This window comes from Stomoxys calcitrans, chromosome 2 (genome assembly GCF_963082655.1).
Source record: "Stomoxys calcitrans chromosome 2, idStoCalc2.1, whole genome shotgun sequence".
NCBI classification, from domain to species: domain Eukaryota; kingdom Metazoa; phylum Arthropoda; class Insecta; order Diptera; family Muscidae; genus Stomoxys; species Stomoxys calcitrans.
The window spans coordinates 629,767-647,498 of record NC_081553.1 but is presented as its reverse complement, the minus strand read 5'-3'; the positions used below and the strand labels follow the sequence as shown (position 1 = coordinate 647,498).

Here is a 17,732-nt window from a genome sequence, read left to right as displayed (position 1 = left end):
TCAAAAAAATCTTCTAGTCGCCCGGTACATGCTGCCAAGATGGACCGGTCGCCCAACTAAATTGCTTAAATTGTTAAGAAAGTGTCATTTTATATGTTTTAGTACCTAAATGTACAATTTTGAAAGAAAACCTTCTGGTCGCCTAAAATTTATATATTAATTTTTGCATTTTAAATTTTATTTGATTTATTTTCATCAAATAATAAATAATTTATGTCCTTAAAAATTATAACTTTGAAAGAGCAAACTATTTTCAAATATTTAATATACATATACATTTGACATCTTCTGATGATTTTTCTTGGTCGAATATAAAATCGTGATACAGGAAACCAGTGTAGAAGCATTTGACTGGTTTCCTGTATCACGATTTCATTTTCGACAACAACACACTTTTTGCTGACTTTTAAATGTTTTTTGTCATACTATTCTTTGAATAGAAAACATTAAACAACGATCTAAAGCCGGACAATATCCTGCAATTTTCAAATATTCTCAAAAAGTACATTCTTTATATAACTTTTTCATTCAACTAGCCCAAGATTCCCACATATTGATGTTAAATGTCCTAGCACCAAAGCATTTGACTGGTTTCCTGTATCACGATTTCATTTTCGACAACAACACACTTTTTGTTGTCTTTTAAATGTTTTTTGTCGTACTATTCTTTTAATAGAATACATTAAACAATGATCTAAAGCCGGACAATATCCTGCAATTTTCAAATATTCTCAAAAAGTACATTCTTTATATAACTTTTTCATTCAACTAGCCCAAGATTCCCACATATTGATGTTAAATGTCCTAGCACCAAACGTTGGTGTTATATAAAACTTGCTCTCATAGAAAAAACTCTGCTGGCTTATAGGATTCAACAAAAGTCGTTCCTTTTTTAACACATTTCATTTCTTAGGGAGTTTGGAATTTTTTGTAAACATGGAACTTGACTCGTCCAATTTCACATAACTTTTTCGTACATAACACTTAAGGGAAAAATTATTCGCAAGATTTTTTTCATCGTAATTTTCTTGGAAAAAAATAAAAAATTCAAAAAGTTAACTTTGACATTTTTGAAAAAATGTTACACTCTGCCCAATTTTTCTAAAGTTTAACTAAAGATTTTCAGACTTACAATTACGAAATTATTATATTCCATTAGAATTTTTGTTAAATGTTTCTTAAAGAACATTTTAATAATTGTTTGCTTAAAACAATCTCAAAAGTTGTATTTTTTATTTTTTTATATTGTAATTTGGATTTAAAAGAAAATTTCATTAAAATTTTGTCTTTGCAAATTGCAAATTTTGCCTATTAACATTCCACTAAGGAACAGGGGCAAACTTCTCACATATCAATGAGTGCAGTCCGATTCAAATTTAAGCTCAATGATAAGGGCGAGCCGCAGTGCGACACCTCTTTGGAGAGAAGTTTTACATGGCATAGTACCTCACAAATGTCGTCAGCATTAGGAGGGGAAAACCACCGGTGAAAAATTTTTCTTTTCTGATGGTCTCGCCAGGATTCGAACCTAGTCGTTCAGCGTCATAGGCGGACATGCTAACCTCTGCGCTACGGTGGCCTCCAATTTTGTCTTTAAAAATATTTATAAAAATTTGTCTTTAGAAAAAAATTGTAGGAAAATGTCGTTTGAAAAGTTGTTGTTCAAATTTATCTTTTAGAAAAAAAATTGCCTTCAGATAATCTTTCATTGAAATTTTGTCGTTAGAAAAAAATTTATAGACATTTTGAAAAAAGTGTATTAACATTTCAAAAAATTTCATTAAAATGTTGTCCATAAAAATTTAATTTCGTTATTAGAATTGTGTCCAGATTAGACCAATGGGTTTTGTTTGTTTTTGTTTCTATTTGAAATAGAAAAGAAAAATTAAAAGAATTTAAACAAGTTTAGGCAAAATTCATTGAGCGGGCTCGGGCCCGGAAGCCCCCTCCAGACTACGTCCATGATGGCAGCTATATCCAAATATAAACCAATCTTGATCATACTTAGTACGGATGTCGAGGAGCCTAACGCAAAACATTGTGCTAAATTTCGGAGAAATTGGATAATAAATGTGGGTTTAATTGGCCTAAAATCTTAAATCGGAAGATCGGGCTATATGAGGATATATTCCAATATAATAAATTTTCGAACTTAACCTGCCTATGAACAAAGAAAGAAGAAAAAGACGGACGGACGGAAATGGCTATATAGTCTTAAATTTTTACAACGACCAAGAATATATATATAAATATATAAAAAAGCCACTTTTTCAAATGTTGGACAATGTTTCAGTACGTCTTTTGGTTAAGCGGTCGCCATAATATTTCGTTTATTGGAAAAGAAATCGAGGGTTTCACAAAAAAAACACTTGTTATTTTTTGGGACATTCTAATACACATGTTATCTGTGGATCTTTTGGAAGTTGTGTTTTGTGATTGAAAAGTATACACCTAGGACGAAACGCGGCTCATAGTGGCTAGTGTGATCTGACCTCAAGCTTTCCTTTTCTTCGATCATTGAGCTCGTTTTGAAAGGGAAATAAACGAGAAATTATAAATAGGTGATCGCCATAACAGGCAAAAATTTTGAGAATAAAAATTCGGTAGAGCCTGGCCGGGATTCCAACTTGGACATTCAGAGCAACAGCGAGAGCCGTTGACGCCATCTAGCATTCGAAGCCACCAACACAACTTCCAAAAGATGCCATGTGTATACCATGGAAGAAGTTGTAGTTTTAGGTACAAAAAATCCATCACTACAACACAAAACACATGTAACAGCTAGTGTGGCAAGGTGCCATACTCACATCGCAAACACGCTGTAAATTCGATATAACTGCGATCTACCAATGTACGACCCTCAAAACTTCCACACCTAATGTAATTCAAAAGTCCCCATCAATGCAAGGTATCTTCGACCATTGAGTTCATTATGTTAAGAGAAATAAACGAAGAATTATAAATAAATGAACTTTGCTCGAACAGGAAAAGAATTTTATATTATTTATTGTTAAGAACAATTTCTTCGTTGGTGTACTTTAAATCATTTAGAGGCCAACCCCTCTAAAACTAAGGATATATATATTCATTGGTTCAACTAAAAATTTAGAGACACAAATTTTACTCGACTTAGAGAGCGTTAGTACGAGAAAATCACAAGTTAAAAAAAGTAAAAACGTGTTAAATTCGGCCGTGGCGAAATTTGGATACCCACCACCATAATATAATAATCATCCTATTTTATTATAACCCGACTACTAAATCCATAGTAATATCTTAATAGGGGCTGGTCTCTATCAATTTCTATTCAGGTCCCGAGAACTCATATACGAGTAACAGTTTCATCGAAATCAGACAATAAATCCGCCTTTTATGGGATAAAGACCCTAAGTTGGAAGATCGGTCTATAAGCCAGCTATATCTATATAGTCTGGTCTGATTCATATTTGGGTCAGATGGCGGCAGACTTAAAACAACTTACTGATTAAAATTTTAGCGAAATCGGGTAATAAGTAAAACCTTTATGGGCTTAAGACCCTTAATCGGAAGTTTGCTATATCTAAATACAGTCAGATCCGAACCAAATTTAGGTCGGATTTCGGGAGGCATAAAGCAACTAACTGTTTAAAATTTCAGCGAAATCGGATAAAAAATTGTAGGGTGCGTTTATAGACCGAACAACCATACGGATACGCGAAATTTTTTCTCTGTTCCTGAACCTATCTCTTGCTTACTCAGACATTATATTGCTGGGGACTTCAACTCTAACGTTTTACAGGACACGGGCTTGAAGTTTGAAATGTCTTCCTTGGGGCTTTTACCTGTCAATTCAAAAATTCCCACGCATTTTTCCACAACCTCCAGCACGCTTCTCGATCTGTACTTTATTAGTGACACTTCTAAAGTCCTCCTATACGACAAACTGTCAGCCTCATGTTTTTCGAACCATGACTTGATCCTTTTATGTTATAAATTTGAGCTGAACAGGACTAGGAAAATTTATTCATATAGAGATTTTGCCAGTCTCGACCATGATTTTTTGCTTTCGAGTGCTGTGCTCATCGACTGGGATCTGATATTTCGTATGGAAACTATTGATGAACAAACTGACTTTCTACAGAGGAATATCCGTGACTTGCAGGAACTTACGGTTCCACTCAAGACTAGAGAAGGGACCTCCAGATCGAAACCGTGGTTCTTCCGGGATATTCGTTCGGCTATTCACGAGAGGAATATGTCGCAGGTGGAGACGTTTCAGGACGCCTGAGTTACATGATGCCTTTCCTCAGCAAGAGAACGTCAATAAGTTGATTAAGTTAGCGAAGAAAGACTACTATTGGGTTGCCCAAAAAGTAATTGCAGATTTTTCATATAGTCGGCGTTGACAAATTTTTTCACAGCTTGTAACTCAGTAATTGCATTCTTTCTTCTGTCAGTTATCAGCTGTTACTTTTAGCTTGCTTTAGAAAAAAAGTGTAAAAAAAGTATATTTGATTAAAGTTCATTCTAAGTATTATTAAAAATGCATTTACTTTCTTTTAAAAAATCCGCAATTACTTTTTGGGCAACCCAATATTACAGTGGAAGGTTATTCGAGACATAGGAATTTGGAAAGATACTAATAGATGCTCAACAAACTTGGACATCAATGGGCTTAATGATGCCTTTGTTAATGTCCCATAGATCCCAGTTGATCCCAATTTCTATGGCTTCAATATCTTCCCCTCTCTCGATGACGACTCTGATTTTAACTTCAGCTGTATTGGTCCCGCCGATGTCCTTGAGTGTGTTGCGACTGTAAAGTCTAACTCTGTCGGATCTGATGGCATTGATCCTAGATTTGTAAGACTCTTGCTCCCCCTTATTATTCCTTATTTAACCTATGTTTTCAATAAGATTTTGACCACGAGTTACTTTCCATTAGCGTGGAAACATGCCAAGGTTATCCCACTGCCTAAGAATTCCAAGGAATATAGACCAATTGCGATTCTTTGTTACTTGTCAAAGGTTTTTGAGAAAATATTGTATTTGCAAATATCGTCTTTTGTCAACGAGAACTCTTTGTTATATGTGAGACAGTCCGAGTTTCGACCTAACCACAGCAGCGTAACTGCAAGATAAATTGCCTTGTTCTTCTTGACCATTCTAAGGCATTTGACACTGTGGATCATTCCTTGTTATGTGATAGGATGAGACATCTTTACAATTTTTCTTCTACATCCGTTCGTCTTATTTTGTCGTACTTGTCACACCGCACTTAGTCTGTCAGTTATAAGTCTTCTGTATCGTCACCTCTGCTTATTTTAAAAGGTGTTCCTCAGGGATCAATTCTGGGTCCTCTTCTCTTTTCATTTTACAGTAAAGACTTGGCGAGTCAATTATCTTATTGTGAAGTACATATGTACGCTGACGATGTACAAATATATTGGGTTGCCCAAAAAGTAATTGTTGGTAATATAGTAGTAATATAGTCGGCGTTCACAAATTTTTTCAACGGCTTGTGACTCTGTAATTGCACTCTTTCTTCTGTCAGTTATCAGCTGTTACATTTAGCTTGCTTTAGAAAAAAAGTGCGCGAAATTTTGTTTACATTTGTTTGTTTGGCGTCAATTTTAATATGGGTACCACATGTATTGAAAGAAATTCATTTAACAAACCGAATCAACGCTTGTGATATGCACCTTAAACGCAATGAATTCTATCCGTTTTTAAAACGAATCATAACTGAAGATGAAAAATGGATTGTTTACAATACCGTTAGTCGAAAACGATCATGGTCCAAGCATGGTGAACCAGCTCAAACCACTTCAAAGGCTGATATCCACCAAAAGAAGGTTATGCTGTCTGTTTGATGGGATTGGAATGGTGTGGTATATTTTGAGCTGCTTCCAAGGAACCAAACGATTAATTCGGATGTTTACTGTCAACAATTGGACAAATTGAATACGGCCATCAAGGAGAAGCGACCAGAATTGGTCAATCGTAAAGGTGTCATATTCCCCCAGGACAACGCTAGACCGCACACATCTTTGGTCACTCGCCAAAAACTGAGTGAGCTTGGCTGGGAACTTTTGATGCATCCACCACTTGGAGTGATCATATCGACTCTGTCGTAAGTCAGGGATATTCGCTGCGGGTTAGGTCTCTCTTGGCAAAGACTTATCTTGTTCCTGGCATTCTCTACGGCTGTGAGTTGTTTGCTAATTGCGACTCGGTAAGTAGACGTAAGCTAAACACCTTTTTTAATAGCGTCTCGTTATGTATTTGGCTTGAGACGGCGCGACTCCATCTCTGAATATTCTTTATCCCTGTATGGCGTCTCCTTACAGCACTTGTTGTACCTTAGGTCGCTTACTTTCCTGCATAAACTGATCTACATGCAGGCACCGCAATAGCTGTATGGATTTATTGGTTTCTGCTTTTTGCTTTTTTCTGTTAAATTCAAATTTACGAAGCCACAAATGTTAATTTTTTCCGTTAGTAAGTTATTCATTCAAAATCTGTGATGTATTGTATAGCTATAGATTCTTAGTTTTAAGTGTCTACTATGTACAATTGTTGGAAATATTACCCGCACTTTAATTGTAAGAATTTTATATACTTGTTGTGCGGGTGTAAATAAATAAATTACAAATTAAATAAAGCTTTTATAGGCTTCAAACCCTTTATCGGCAGATCGGCCTATATGGTAGCTTTATCTAAATATAGACCGATCTGAAACAGATTTGGGTTGGTTCCGCGAGGCTTAAAATATCTGTTTTAAATTTCAGCGAAATCGGATAAAAAATAAAGCATTTATGGACTTCAGACCCTTTATCGGCAGATCGATCTATATTGTAGCAATATCTAAATATGGTGCGATCTGAAACAGATTTGGGTCGGATTTCGAGAGGCTTAAAATACATCATTGATTTAAATTTCAGTGAAAACGGATAATAAATGCAGCTTTTATTGGCTTCAGTCGCATTATCAGCAGATCGGTCTATCGATAGCTATATCCAAATATGATCCGATCTGAACCATATTTGAGTCGGATGTCAGGAGACTTAAACCAACCTACTGCTTCAAATGGCAGCTATATCTAAATGAACTGTATTTGGTTCCGATGTCGGGAGGCTTGAAACAACCCACTGTTTCAAATTTCAGTGAAATAAAACTTTTATGGGCTTAAGACCCTTTATTGGCAGGTCGGTCTATGCAGCAGCTATATCCAAATATTGTCCAATCTGGACAATCTCTAGCAAAATGCCCTTGTTCATTGCAATTGTAGCATATGGTATTAAGTTTTTTATAACGTGAACCTCGAGAGCGTGAAGAAAACTACGATTTGCTCAAAAATGCTTCACGATTTCTCTGTTGTTCCATAACAGTCAATAGAACCCAGCAAAAGTGTTAATCAGTTGATTATCCTTACGACCCGACACAATATAAATATCATCTAATACCATTGTTGAAACCTTGTTGACCACATACAAAACAATTTAATGGTCTGTTGTAAGGTATGCAGCGCCAGTATGGTCTCGTCAGTTATGTGGCACGCAGTGGAATAATATTCAAAAATCTTCAGAATCTCACTCTTCGAACTGCGACGGGCTGTCTCCTCAGTTCTCACGTGTTGCACCTTCATCAGGAGACAAAGATCCTACCCGTGCGGATATATAAATACATTCTGTCCAAGCAATGCCTTCTGGGTTGTGATCGCAGGGACCATCCATATCATGATCTGCCCAGAAGCCTTAACTGGGATTTACATGACCTAGAGCTTGGGGTTGTAACAGAGAACCTCTAAATTAAGCTGGTGAGACACCATTAATGCAGAAACGGTAGCAGATGCGGTTAGTAGCTACCGGTTGATTGCGGTCGCAGATCCAGGATGTGTGCCGATTGTAACTTGGGACCACGCGACTCACGTCACCTGTTAACTAACCCGCCAGACCCACTCGTCTCAGGCCCATATTCCTCTAGGCGTTCCCCATCAAAGTTGCAGAGTTCCTGGATCTGTATAATCAACAGAACCAAGAAAACGAAAGATAGAAAACATCATCAGGGGTATCGAGTGGAAACCCTCAGGTAGAGGCCGGGCGGAACCAATTTTTGCTTAAATGCTAAGTGCCTATGATGATCGATAAGACAAGGCGTGTTACTGGCGCCTTTAAACACGGTTGCCAGATTTTTTTAAGACAGAGTCTCATAATTTCAAAAAATTTCCCAATTAAAATGTTTTTCCCTTAAAAAATATATATACTGATAGTTTTTTTTTATAAAAAATTTTTATGCCTACAACCAAAGGGTGCATTTTAATTTTGTTATTGTTAGTAATAAAAAACACTGCGCCCAAAATTTCAGTCAATGTTAATTTCAAAATGTCAAATCGAGAGAAAGTTTTATTCGATTTATATGGGAGCTTTTACATCAGGTTGTAAACGAATTCGGACTATACTTGGAACGATTGTTAGAAGTCGTGATAAGAGACTACGTGTATTTTTAGCCTTATAAGATGCTATTGCAGTTTTTAGGGGTTTAGAAGTTAAGTCGAAAGTCATATCGAAATCTGAACCGATATGGCACTTTCAAGGAGAAATCTTCATTCATTCGACCACTATGGTTATTTAAACAGACGGACGGAGAGACGGACATGGATAGATTGAATTAGAATGTCAAGACCATCAAAAATATAATATACTCATTATGGGGTTGCACATCAATATTTTGAGTTGCTAAAAACTGAATGATTAGATAAGTATAACGCCATCCTATGGCGGTGGGTATAAAAAGCTGTCTTAGTATTGTGTAGATGCCGCGACCTTAGCCGACCTCAAGTTGTTGGCAACATTTCCTGCTTTAGTACGATGTCCGATGCCTCCTGATGGACTAATGCCTATGTCGATCATATGCATGTAAAAATGTAATCTCTGGGGAACGTATGTATTTCTAAATTCGAAAACTGACCTCTACTGTGGCAGATCAACAAGATGGTTGAACAATTCTAAATTTACCAGTTCTGGGTGCCAGGACGCAAACACTTCCTACAGCAGACGAGCTAGCTAGGACTAGGAATAATAATCCGTATATTAAATGTATGTAATTTGATTAAATTGGCCACTTCCTGACTTCAAGTTACATTAACTGAATAAAAATGAAATGAAAAATATTACGATGGACGAAAACGTCTAAGGGAGTCTGATGGCAGACTGCCACTTAAGCCTAACACCTAACCTAAACTAAGTAATTTATAACATTTTTATTTCCAGGTAGCACGAATATTTTGACCCTGGAGTCTTTTGTATTACTGTAAAATAAATATATAAAAAAAGCCGAAAAAGCTGTCGAAGGTGCCAAAAACGGCAATTTCGTGGTTTCAATTTACTTTATCAATTTCAGAATACCACCTAGTGACGGAGTTAAATGGAGCAATTCTTTCAAGCGCTAAAACATTGCATTAATTAGGAAATGTATACATTACCCATTTGTCCTTTTTTATAATGGCCATACATGTTCATTCCAACACCCTGAACAACAACACCTGGTAACATTAAATCTGCGCCGTTGTTGAGCTTAGGCAACACACCAGGATGTGTAGTAAAATAAGGCAATAAATCTGGATCCTAAAAGAAAATACAAAATAAAGTACTAATATAATAAGATGTCACATCCTCGATTAGTACCTAACAAATAATATTCTCACCTTCCACAAACTGTACAGTGTTGGCACCAGTTTGTTTTCGTCATTCTCAAAGAACATGGGCAACTTATCCACGCAATATATACATGTTTGCATCTCACCATGTGTAATCAGTTTTAATATAGTAACATTAGCTTTGCTTGGCATAAATAACTCTGGATTCGTATGGGAAAACTCAGTCTGAATTCTTTGCCTGTTTTAAGTTATTACGTAAAGATCAGTAAAAAACATTTGTGTAGTTAAATAATTATTTATTTTTTTAAATTTTCTTTAATTTTTTGTATTTTATATTTGCCGCAATGTACAGAGTGCGTGAGAGAAACATACTAATTTGAAAGGTCAATAAAAACAAAAGTACTTTAGTTGTTGTTTAAATTCTTTGTTTTATTTGAGAGTACAATATATATTGGGTTGCCCAAAAAGTAATTGCGGTTTTTTTAAAAGAAAGTAAATGCATTTTTAATAAAACTTAGAATGAACTTTAATTAAATATACTTTTTTTACACTTTTTTTCTAAAGCAAGCTAAAAGTTACAGCTGATAACTGACAGAAGAAAGAATGCAATTACAGAGTCACAAGCTGTGAAAAAATTTGTCAACGCAGACTATATGAAAAATCCGCAATTTCTTTTTGGGCAACCCAATATATAATATATGGCGTAGCTTTATTTGTCCGAAAACGAGAAATGTCATAACGCCTAATTTCTTCTCATATTTTTTTTTTTTTTTTTGGGCGCATTCACATTTCCTGACGATAATTTTGGTTCCTCGGTAGAAATGGATACGACATAACACCCAACTAACTGAAAAATTATTAATGTCATAACACCCAATTTCTGGGTTGCCCAAAAAGTAATTGCTGATTTTTCATATAGTCGGCGTTGACAAATTTTAAGCAAATTTTAAGCATTAATCGAATTGGATCGTCATGTAACTGAGCGTGAGATAGGAGAGAAGTTAAATATACCAAAATCAGCCGTTCATTTTCACATAAAAAGTCTTGGACTGGTGAAAAAACTTGATATTTGGGTACCACATGTATTGAAAGAAATTCATTTAACAAACCGAATCAACGCTTGTGCACCTTATGCACCTATATGCACCTTAAACGCAATGAATTCGATCCGTTTTTAAAACGAATCATAACTGGAGATGAAAAATGGATTGTTTACAATAACGTTAGTCGAAAACGATCATGGTCCAAGCATGGTGAACCAGCTCAAACCACTTCAAAGGCTGATATCCACCAAAAGAAGGTTATGCTGTCTGTTTGGTGGGATTGGAAGGGTGTGGTATATTTTGAGCTGATTCCAAGGAACCAAACGATTAATTAGGATGTTTACTGTTAACCATTGGACAAATTGAATACAGCCATCAAGGAGAAGCGACCAGAATTGGTCAATCGTAAAGGTGTCATATTCCACCAGGACAACGCTAGACCGCACACATCTTTGGTCACTCGCAAAAAACTGAGTTAGCTTGGCTGGGAACTTTGATGCATCCACCATATAGTCCTGACTTTGCACCATCAGACTACCATTTATTACAATCCCATGGCAGCCGGTTGTACGTACCTGATTGACCCGATGGATTCCTTCATCGGCAAGGGTTGATGCCTCAGTGCATAACACACTGCTACAACAACAACCATTTATTTCGATCTTTGCAGATCTCCTAAAATGGTAAAACTTTCGGCAATGATGAGGCTATAAAATCGCACTTGGTTCAGTTTTTTGCAGATAAAGGCCAGAAGTTCTATGAGCGTGGAATACTAAATTTGCCAGGAAGATGGCAAAAGGTTATCGAACAAAATGGCAATTATATATTTGATTAAAGTTCATTCTAAATTTTATTAAAAATGCATTTACTTTCTTTTAAAAAATCCGCAATTACTTTTTAGGCAACCCAATACATTTCGCCCAAAAAGAATAAATGACATTGAACCCAAAAAGTATCTACTAATCAAAACTTTAAATAGAAAAGAAAAATATTTACCTATTCATATGAAAATTTTCTTTGAAAATTTTTACGAAATTTAAGTCTATTTGGAGAAACACTTGCACGTTGTCAAATACTAGCTTCAGGCAGGTTGCCTATCAGCATTTCGCATGCATTTTGACGGGCAAAAAAAATGGGTTCAGTTAATTCTTGCGCAACAACCAGTTTGTAGGGTAGAATTTAAGGTCTTGATGGAGAATTTGAATATTTCCGGAGTTATGATGGTCCATTGAAGTCTATTTCTGAGCTTAGCGAAACTTCCACACTCCCGAAATAAGTTAACCTACGACAGAATCGAATTGCGGCCAGGAACGCGTCTGTGAGGATGAGTTTCAAAGTGAACGCCGAAGGCACGTTGCATAGCAACAAGCGACGATTAGAAAAGAAGCTCTCAACGAATAATGATGGCAACTGACTGGACAGAGAAACAAACTTTGGGTCTTCACCCTCCAGATGCGCCGACTCACGACCCTCTCTCCGCCCATCTCACCGCTCGGAAGATTTTTCAAATAAGTAAGATTCTGTATGTTAAGGCAATTTTATTTATAGTTGCTGCGAAGGCTTTTGTATTACTTTTGAAAATAAATAAAACAAAGTAATAAATTATATGTTGGAACGCTTCTGGTAATCCCACGGTTGTCCATACCGGATTGCCCGATGTCCTTCACCGGCAAGGGCTGCCGCCTCAGTGTACAACACACTGCTACAACAACAAGCTCTTGGTGGGAATCAAATCTATAGGTAGTTCAGTATTATGAACAATTTCATAGCGAATTGGGAGTGCAAATTGGATTTGTTCCTGCGCTTCGACAGCTATACAATACAAATTTCAAGGTGCAACTAACCTTTAGCGACTAGTGCGCTATATATTATTGTTTAGGGGATGTGATCATATATCAACATTTGTACGTCGATTTTTAAAATGTTCTTTCCACGATTTTGTGAGTTTTCCGTTGGCTGTTTTTTTTTCTAAAAAGTCTTCAAAACCCGACGTCCTAATTTTCTAACTGACTGATTTATCTTTTGCCCCTCAGTGCGTGCTGATCAATTAATCAATTGATTATTCCCAGAGTAGGTTCATTTACGACACACCCATTTACAGTGCGAGTAGTTAGGTTATTTAATGCGCTACCAGGTTATCTCAGATCAATATAATGCTACATACCGTAATCATCTTTTTATACAAAAAAAACTTCTCCCCAAATTGCGGCACGTAGAGCACTTTTCATGAAGTCCTCAGTGTACAACACACTGCAACAACAAGAACAACAGCACTCATTGAAATGTTAGAAGTTTGCATTTGAAATCCCCCATTCCACACCCTCTGACAGCATCGAGATCGCATTTTGTGCAGACGATCCCACGTTTATGATATCTGCAATAACAAATGCTAGGTAGATGTTTACTAGTTGTCAATGTTACAGTAGCCACATATTTGCATATCGAGTATCATAGGCACTTTTGTCACTTGCAATTCATGTCATATCCCTTGTGCAATTCATCATGTATGTCAAAATTGTAAATTTACAAACGATTCATCATCTTTGCTGTCACACTTGTGTGTTATTTTCTTATGCAAATGCAAATTTTGCCATGAACATTCCACTAAGGAACAAGGGCAAACTTCTCACATATCAATGAGTGCAGTTCGATTCAAGTTTAAGCTCAATGATAAGAGGCCTGCTTTTTATAGCCGAGTCCGAACGGCGTGCCGTAGTGACACCTCTTTGAAGAAAAGTTTTACATGGCATAGTACCTCACAAATGTTGCCAGCATTAGAAGGGGAAAACCACCGCTTTCTGATGGTCTCGCCAGGATTCGAACTCAGGCGTTCAGCGTCATAGGCGGACATGCTAACACCTCTGCGCTACGGTGGCCTCCAATTTACTTACGACATAACCTAAAAATGTAAGCAGTCTGATTTTGTAATGCCTACAATTTGTTAATCTTGTGAGAAAACTGTTATCACACTGTGTGCACCTTTACCATATGCAAAATTTGATGTCATGACACAAACACATAAGTGTGATAGCAGCTTAAGCAATAGCCGGCGGTATCACTGTGACTCTCCACTCGACACGACTGCAGTTGCAGCTACTCTGTACAGCTTCGGAGCATTCCACTACCCAGTAGCTAGCTCTGTTATTGGCATTTTGGAGCTAAAAGTTCCATCCTGTGTGGTGCTCATATCCCGTGACAGCTACCGAGTGAATGCCGTTCTTGAAATCCGCCGCCCTTAGTACCTAGTCTACATACTCGTCGGTCAAACCAGAACAAAGCAAGTTGCTGAGCTCACAGATCTGGATATTTAACAGAACCCAATATACATATTGAGGAAAATGGTACAAGATACTTTTTTACAACACATTTTATTTTATATATTTATAGAAGTAGAATTTTACACCTACCGCAACTTTTTTGCATCTGAACCTTTCAGAGGAGCATTGCTCTTTAATTTAAAAGTTTTAAGGAACATAATGCGCTTCAACTTATTTACAAAAAACTTTTTTCGACTTTTTGTCCAATGAAATGCTTTCACTCTCAACGACAACCTCGTTAGGATGCATTTTCCATAGGTGTGAGGCTCTGTGTGTGTCGATTTCGATTAATCGAAAAGTCGAAGTGGACTTTCACTGCTTAAAAAAGTCGAATAATCGACGTTGAAGTCGAAAAATTTCTTCTAGTCGATTTTTGATGCCGACTGCTTCGGCTATATTTCGAAATGCGACGTTTTAAAAATGAAATTAAAAAAACACAAAAGAGTAGAAACATATCAGATATTACATTTTTTGGGCAAAGTGTTTGGGGGTCCCATTACATCCCCAAACTATACATATTTACCGATAATGGCAATATGGGGCTCAAATTAAAGGTATTTGGAAATAGAGCACAAATTTGATAACTATATCCAATGCGAAATGTCTGAGGTGCCATCCCACCCACAAAAAGAACTCCTTATTATACTGATTTTCAAAAAACCCAGATCTCGGAGATGGGTGGTCCAAGCTAAATTTTTTTTTGCACTCAATTTTTGTTGAACAATGGAATCAGCATATTCGGATCAGTGTTCACTGACTAAGTCAATTTCAGAGTTGTAACCAAAGACACCCATTTTGTTTATTGTTTTACGTTTTGAATGTTCTAATTTATACGTTTGTAATCACAAATCTATTAATTTTTTTGGCTGCTGCACGGAGCAATGCAAATAAAAACTAGAATGTCAATTTTATAGTTTACAGAAGTTTGACAGATGAGTGGGAATTCCCACCCCATTCCCACAGGAATGGTGATTTCGCTGTTGTTGGACAAGTGATGCTACTTTCTATTGGGGTGCCCAAAAAGTAATTACGGATTTTTCATATAGTCGGCGTTGACAAATTTTTTCACAGCTTGTGATTGCATTCTTTCTTTTGTCAGTTATCAGCTGTCAATTTTAGCTTGCTTTAGAAAAAAAGTTTAAAAAAAGTATATTTGATTGAAGTTCATTCTAAGTTTTATTAAAAATGCATTTACTTTCTTTAAAAAAATCCGCGTAAACAGTTGAGTACATATTTTTCTCGCGAAGTGCACTATTTGTCAACGAGTTTTGGTTGTGTGTGCGTATTATAGTTAAAAACTATAACACACACAAACAACAACCCTTCAGCTGCACAAGGCAACCCTTCCGCTGCCAGACGAAGACGAAAACAAGTACTGGTTGCTCGCAAGAATCAAAATCAGTGGTTAGTGCATTTCTGATTTTGTGTTTGTTACTCGTTGCGATAGTACTAACTGGTAATTATGTCACGCTTGGAACAATGACCGAAGGCATGGTAGAATTAAGTGGTAAAGTCATCAGCACAACAACAAAATTTCTCCATGCTTGTTTGTTATAAATATAAATGTCACAACCATCTGCTCATAAAATCAATAGAATTTTGCAAAATCAATTACATTTTACTAAAAGCTATAAAAGTTGAAAGAAACAAAATGTAAGCAAATATTAAGATTATGAGGGTAATGAATGTAGTACACTTATTAATTTGTTTGTTCATACAGATGCTGTCTGAATGTTGTGTCCAGGCGAGAAACATAAAAAAAGGTTTGCAGCGGCGGTCATTTGCCCGCTAAAGGCTGGGCACATTAATGATGTACTTGGAGAATAATGTTGTAATATTCCAAAATCTTGACAAAATTATATGTCAAATTCAAAAATTTCTCGGGCTATCCGTTTTAGTAATAATGTTTTTGCAGGACTTTGTTGTCATTTAATTGTGGCGCTAGCACCTCACGAAATTGCCAGTCAATCTGGAACCTCTAGAACATGCCAATGAGGGAGATGAACATCAATGAGTATAACAATAAAAGAAAATAATCCCTGTATGGCAGGGATTGGGATTGGCTAGTAACCATATCATTTGTTTTATATTTTAGGTGTATGGTGCTAATTTTGTTACATTAGCTGTGACCACACTAGTCACAGGCAGCGTTACCGTTGGATATTTTCAAACTGTGGCACAAAAAATGTCATTTGTAAAAAAAAGTGGCAATATTTGTTTTTGAAGAGTGCCAATTTTTTTTTGTTTTTATTAAAAAAAAAAACGAACAAGAACACAAGCGTACAATAATCCTTCTGATTTTAACCTAAATAACATAAAAAACTTGTTTAAATTGGTCCAAAATTTGGCACAAAATTTTTCATAAAAAAACAAAAATAAAACGTGTATAAAAAAAACAAACAATTCAGTTCTTTCTTTACACAAAAAAGTTGTATAAAAGATAAGTATTCCCACCACCGTAAGTCAATCCTAGGTTTTAGATCGAGACTTTTTGTAACCAAAAAGCCAAATTCAAATTTGGACGGACGAACGGAATGCAAATGTTAAAAGCGTCTGCGTCTCAAACGGTCCATCCGTTTAGTCGAATAAACGGATTTACAGCTTTAACATAGCCCCACAAACAAAGTCTAAAGGCGTAAAATGGCACGATCTAGGTGGTTAATTAAACGTGAAATAAAATGTTCACCGAACTCGCCACTTAATAAGTCCATTTTTAAGCGTGCTGTGTGGCATGCAGCTCCGTCTTCTTGAAACCACATGTCATGCAAGTCAAGCTCTTGCATTTTGGGCAAAAAAAATTGTATATCATCTGACGATAGCGCTCACCATTCACAGTTCCGTTGCGACTTGCATCATCTTTGAAGAAGTACGGTCAAATTATGCCACCAGCCCATAAACCGCACGAAACTGTTACTTTTTCTGGATGCATTGGTAGCTCTTGCAATGCTTCTGGGTGATCTTCACTACGTACCAATTGAGCCAAAAATGATACCTGCCTTTAAACCCAACTCTAATCCACTTTTATTCAAAAAAAGTATACCCACCTTTCATTCCGATATTTCAATTGTGATTTTCACAAAAAATATTTCGTTTTTTTTTTTTACTTTTAATTTCATTTATTTTATTTATTTATTTGGATTTTTTTCTTAATTCATTGTCTAAATTTAAAATCTTAATTTATTTATGATATAGTGATTTATTTACTTACTTTATTTTAATTGGCTATTGACAGAATATTTGCTCCACTAGCCGAACGTAGAATAGCGTTCCACGCGCCTTGATCTTCTGCGCTCATTCTAAAATCTATTACACCAAGTTTCGAGGTGTCTCCCACCACTTGATCTTTCCATCGGGTTTTGGTCCTCCCGTTTTGCGTGTACCACCGTGTTTGCTTTCAAAAGACTTCTTTGCTGGAGCTTCTTCATCCATTATTTATCTGCTCGGTTGTGCAAGGCTTTTTGAAAGTTGAAACCATCCATTTCGTCTTAACGCCATTTACTGCCAGACCCATTTTCACTGACTCTCTTTCGATTTTTTCAAAGGCTGCAGTTACTACTTCCGGTGATATCGATGTCGTTGGTATAGGCGAGTAGCATGTGTTCTCTTGTATTAGTGTGTCATATCTATTCACATCTGCATCTCGTATAATCTTCTCCAACAGGACATTAAAGAGATCACACGATAGGCTGCCTCCTTGTCTGAAACCTCGTTTGGTATTAAATGGTTTGTAGCGTG

The 17,732-nt window shown here is 36.4% G+C and overlaps 1 protein-coding gene and 1 long non-coding RNA gene across 5 annotated transcripts in view; one reads left to right on the top strand and one right to left on the bottom strand.

Moving 5' to 3' along the window:
* LOC106083792 (eukaryotic translation initiation factor 2D) overlaps positions 1–17,732 on the bottom strand; it is a 54,255-nt gene that overhangs the window by 12,661 nt on the left and 23,862 nt on the right. The window contains exons 1-3 of one of the 4 annotated variants that reach the window (XM_013247042.2): positions 14,088–14,261; positions 9,686–9,875; positions 9,464–9,605 (exon numbers count right to left, since the gene is read on the bottom strand). In XM_013247042.2, the coding sequence (XP_013102496.2) occupies positions 9,464–9,605; positions 9,686–9,875; positions 14,088–14,155 (400 nt within the window). In that variant the 5' untranslated portion in view covers positions 14,156–14,261. Of the gene's footprint in view, positions 1–9,463; positions 9,631–9,685; positions 9,876–14,087; positions 14,262–17,732 lie in introns of those variants that run through there. The other 3 variants (XM_059362172.1, XM_013247043.2, XM_013247044.2) reach the window with 3 other exon arrangements.
* Positions 15,225–16,370, top strand: LOC106083790 (uncharacterized). The gene is made up of 3 exons (XR_001220703.2): positions 15,225–15,650; positions 15,718–16,011; positions 16,093–16,370. It is a non-coding gene; the product is annotated as an uncharacterized LOC106083790 (long non-coding RNA).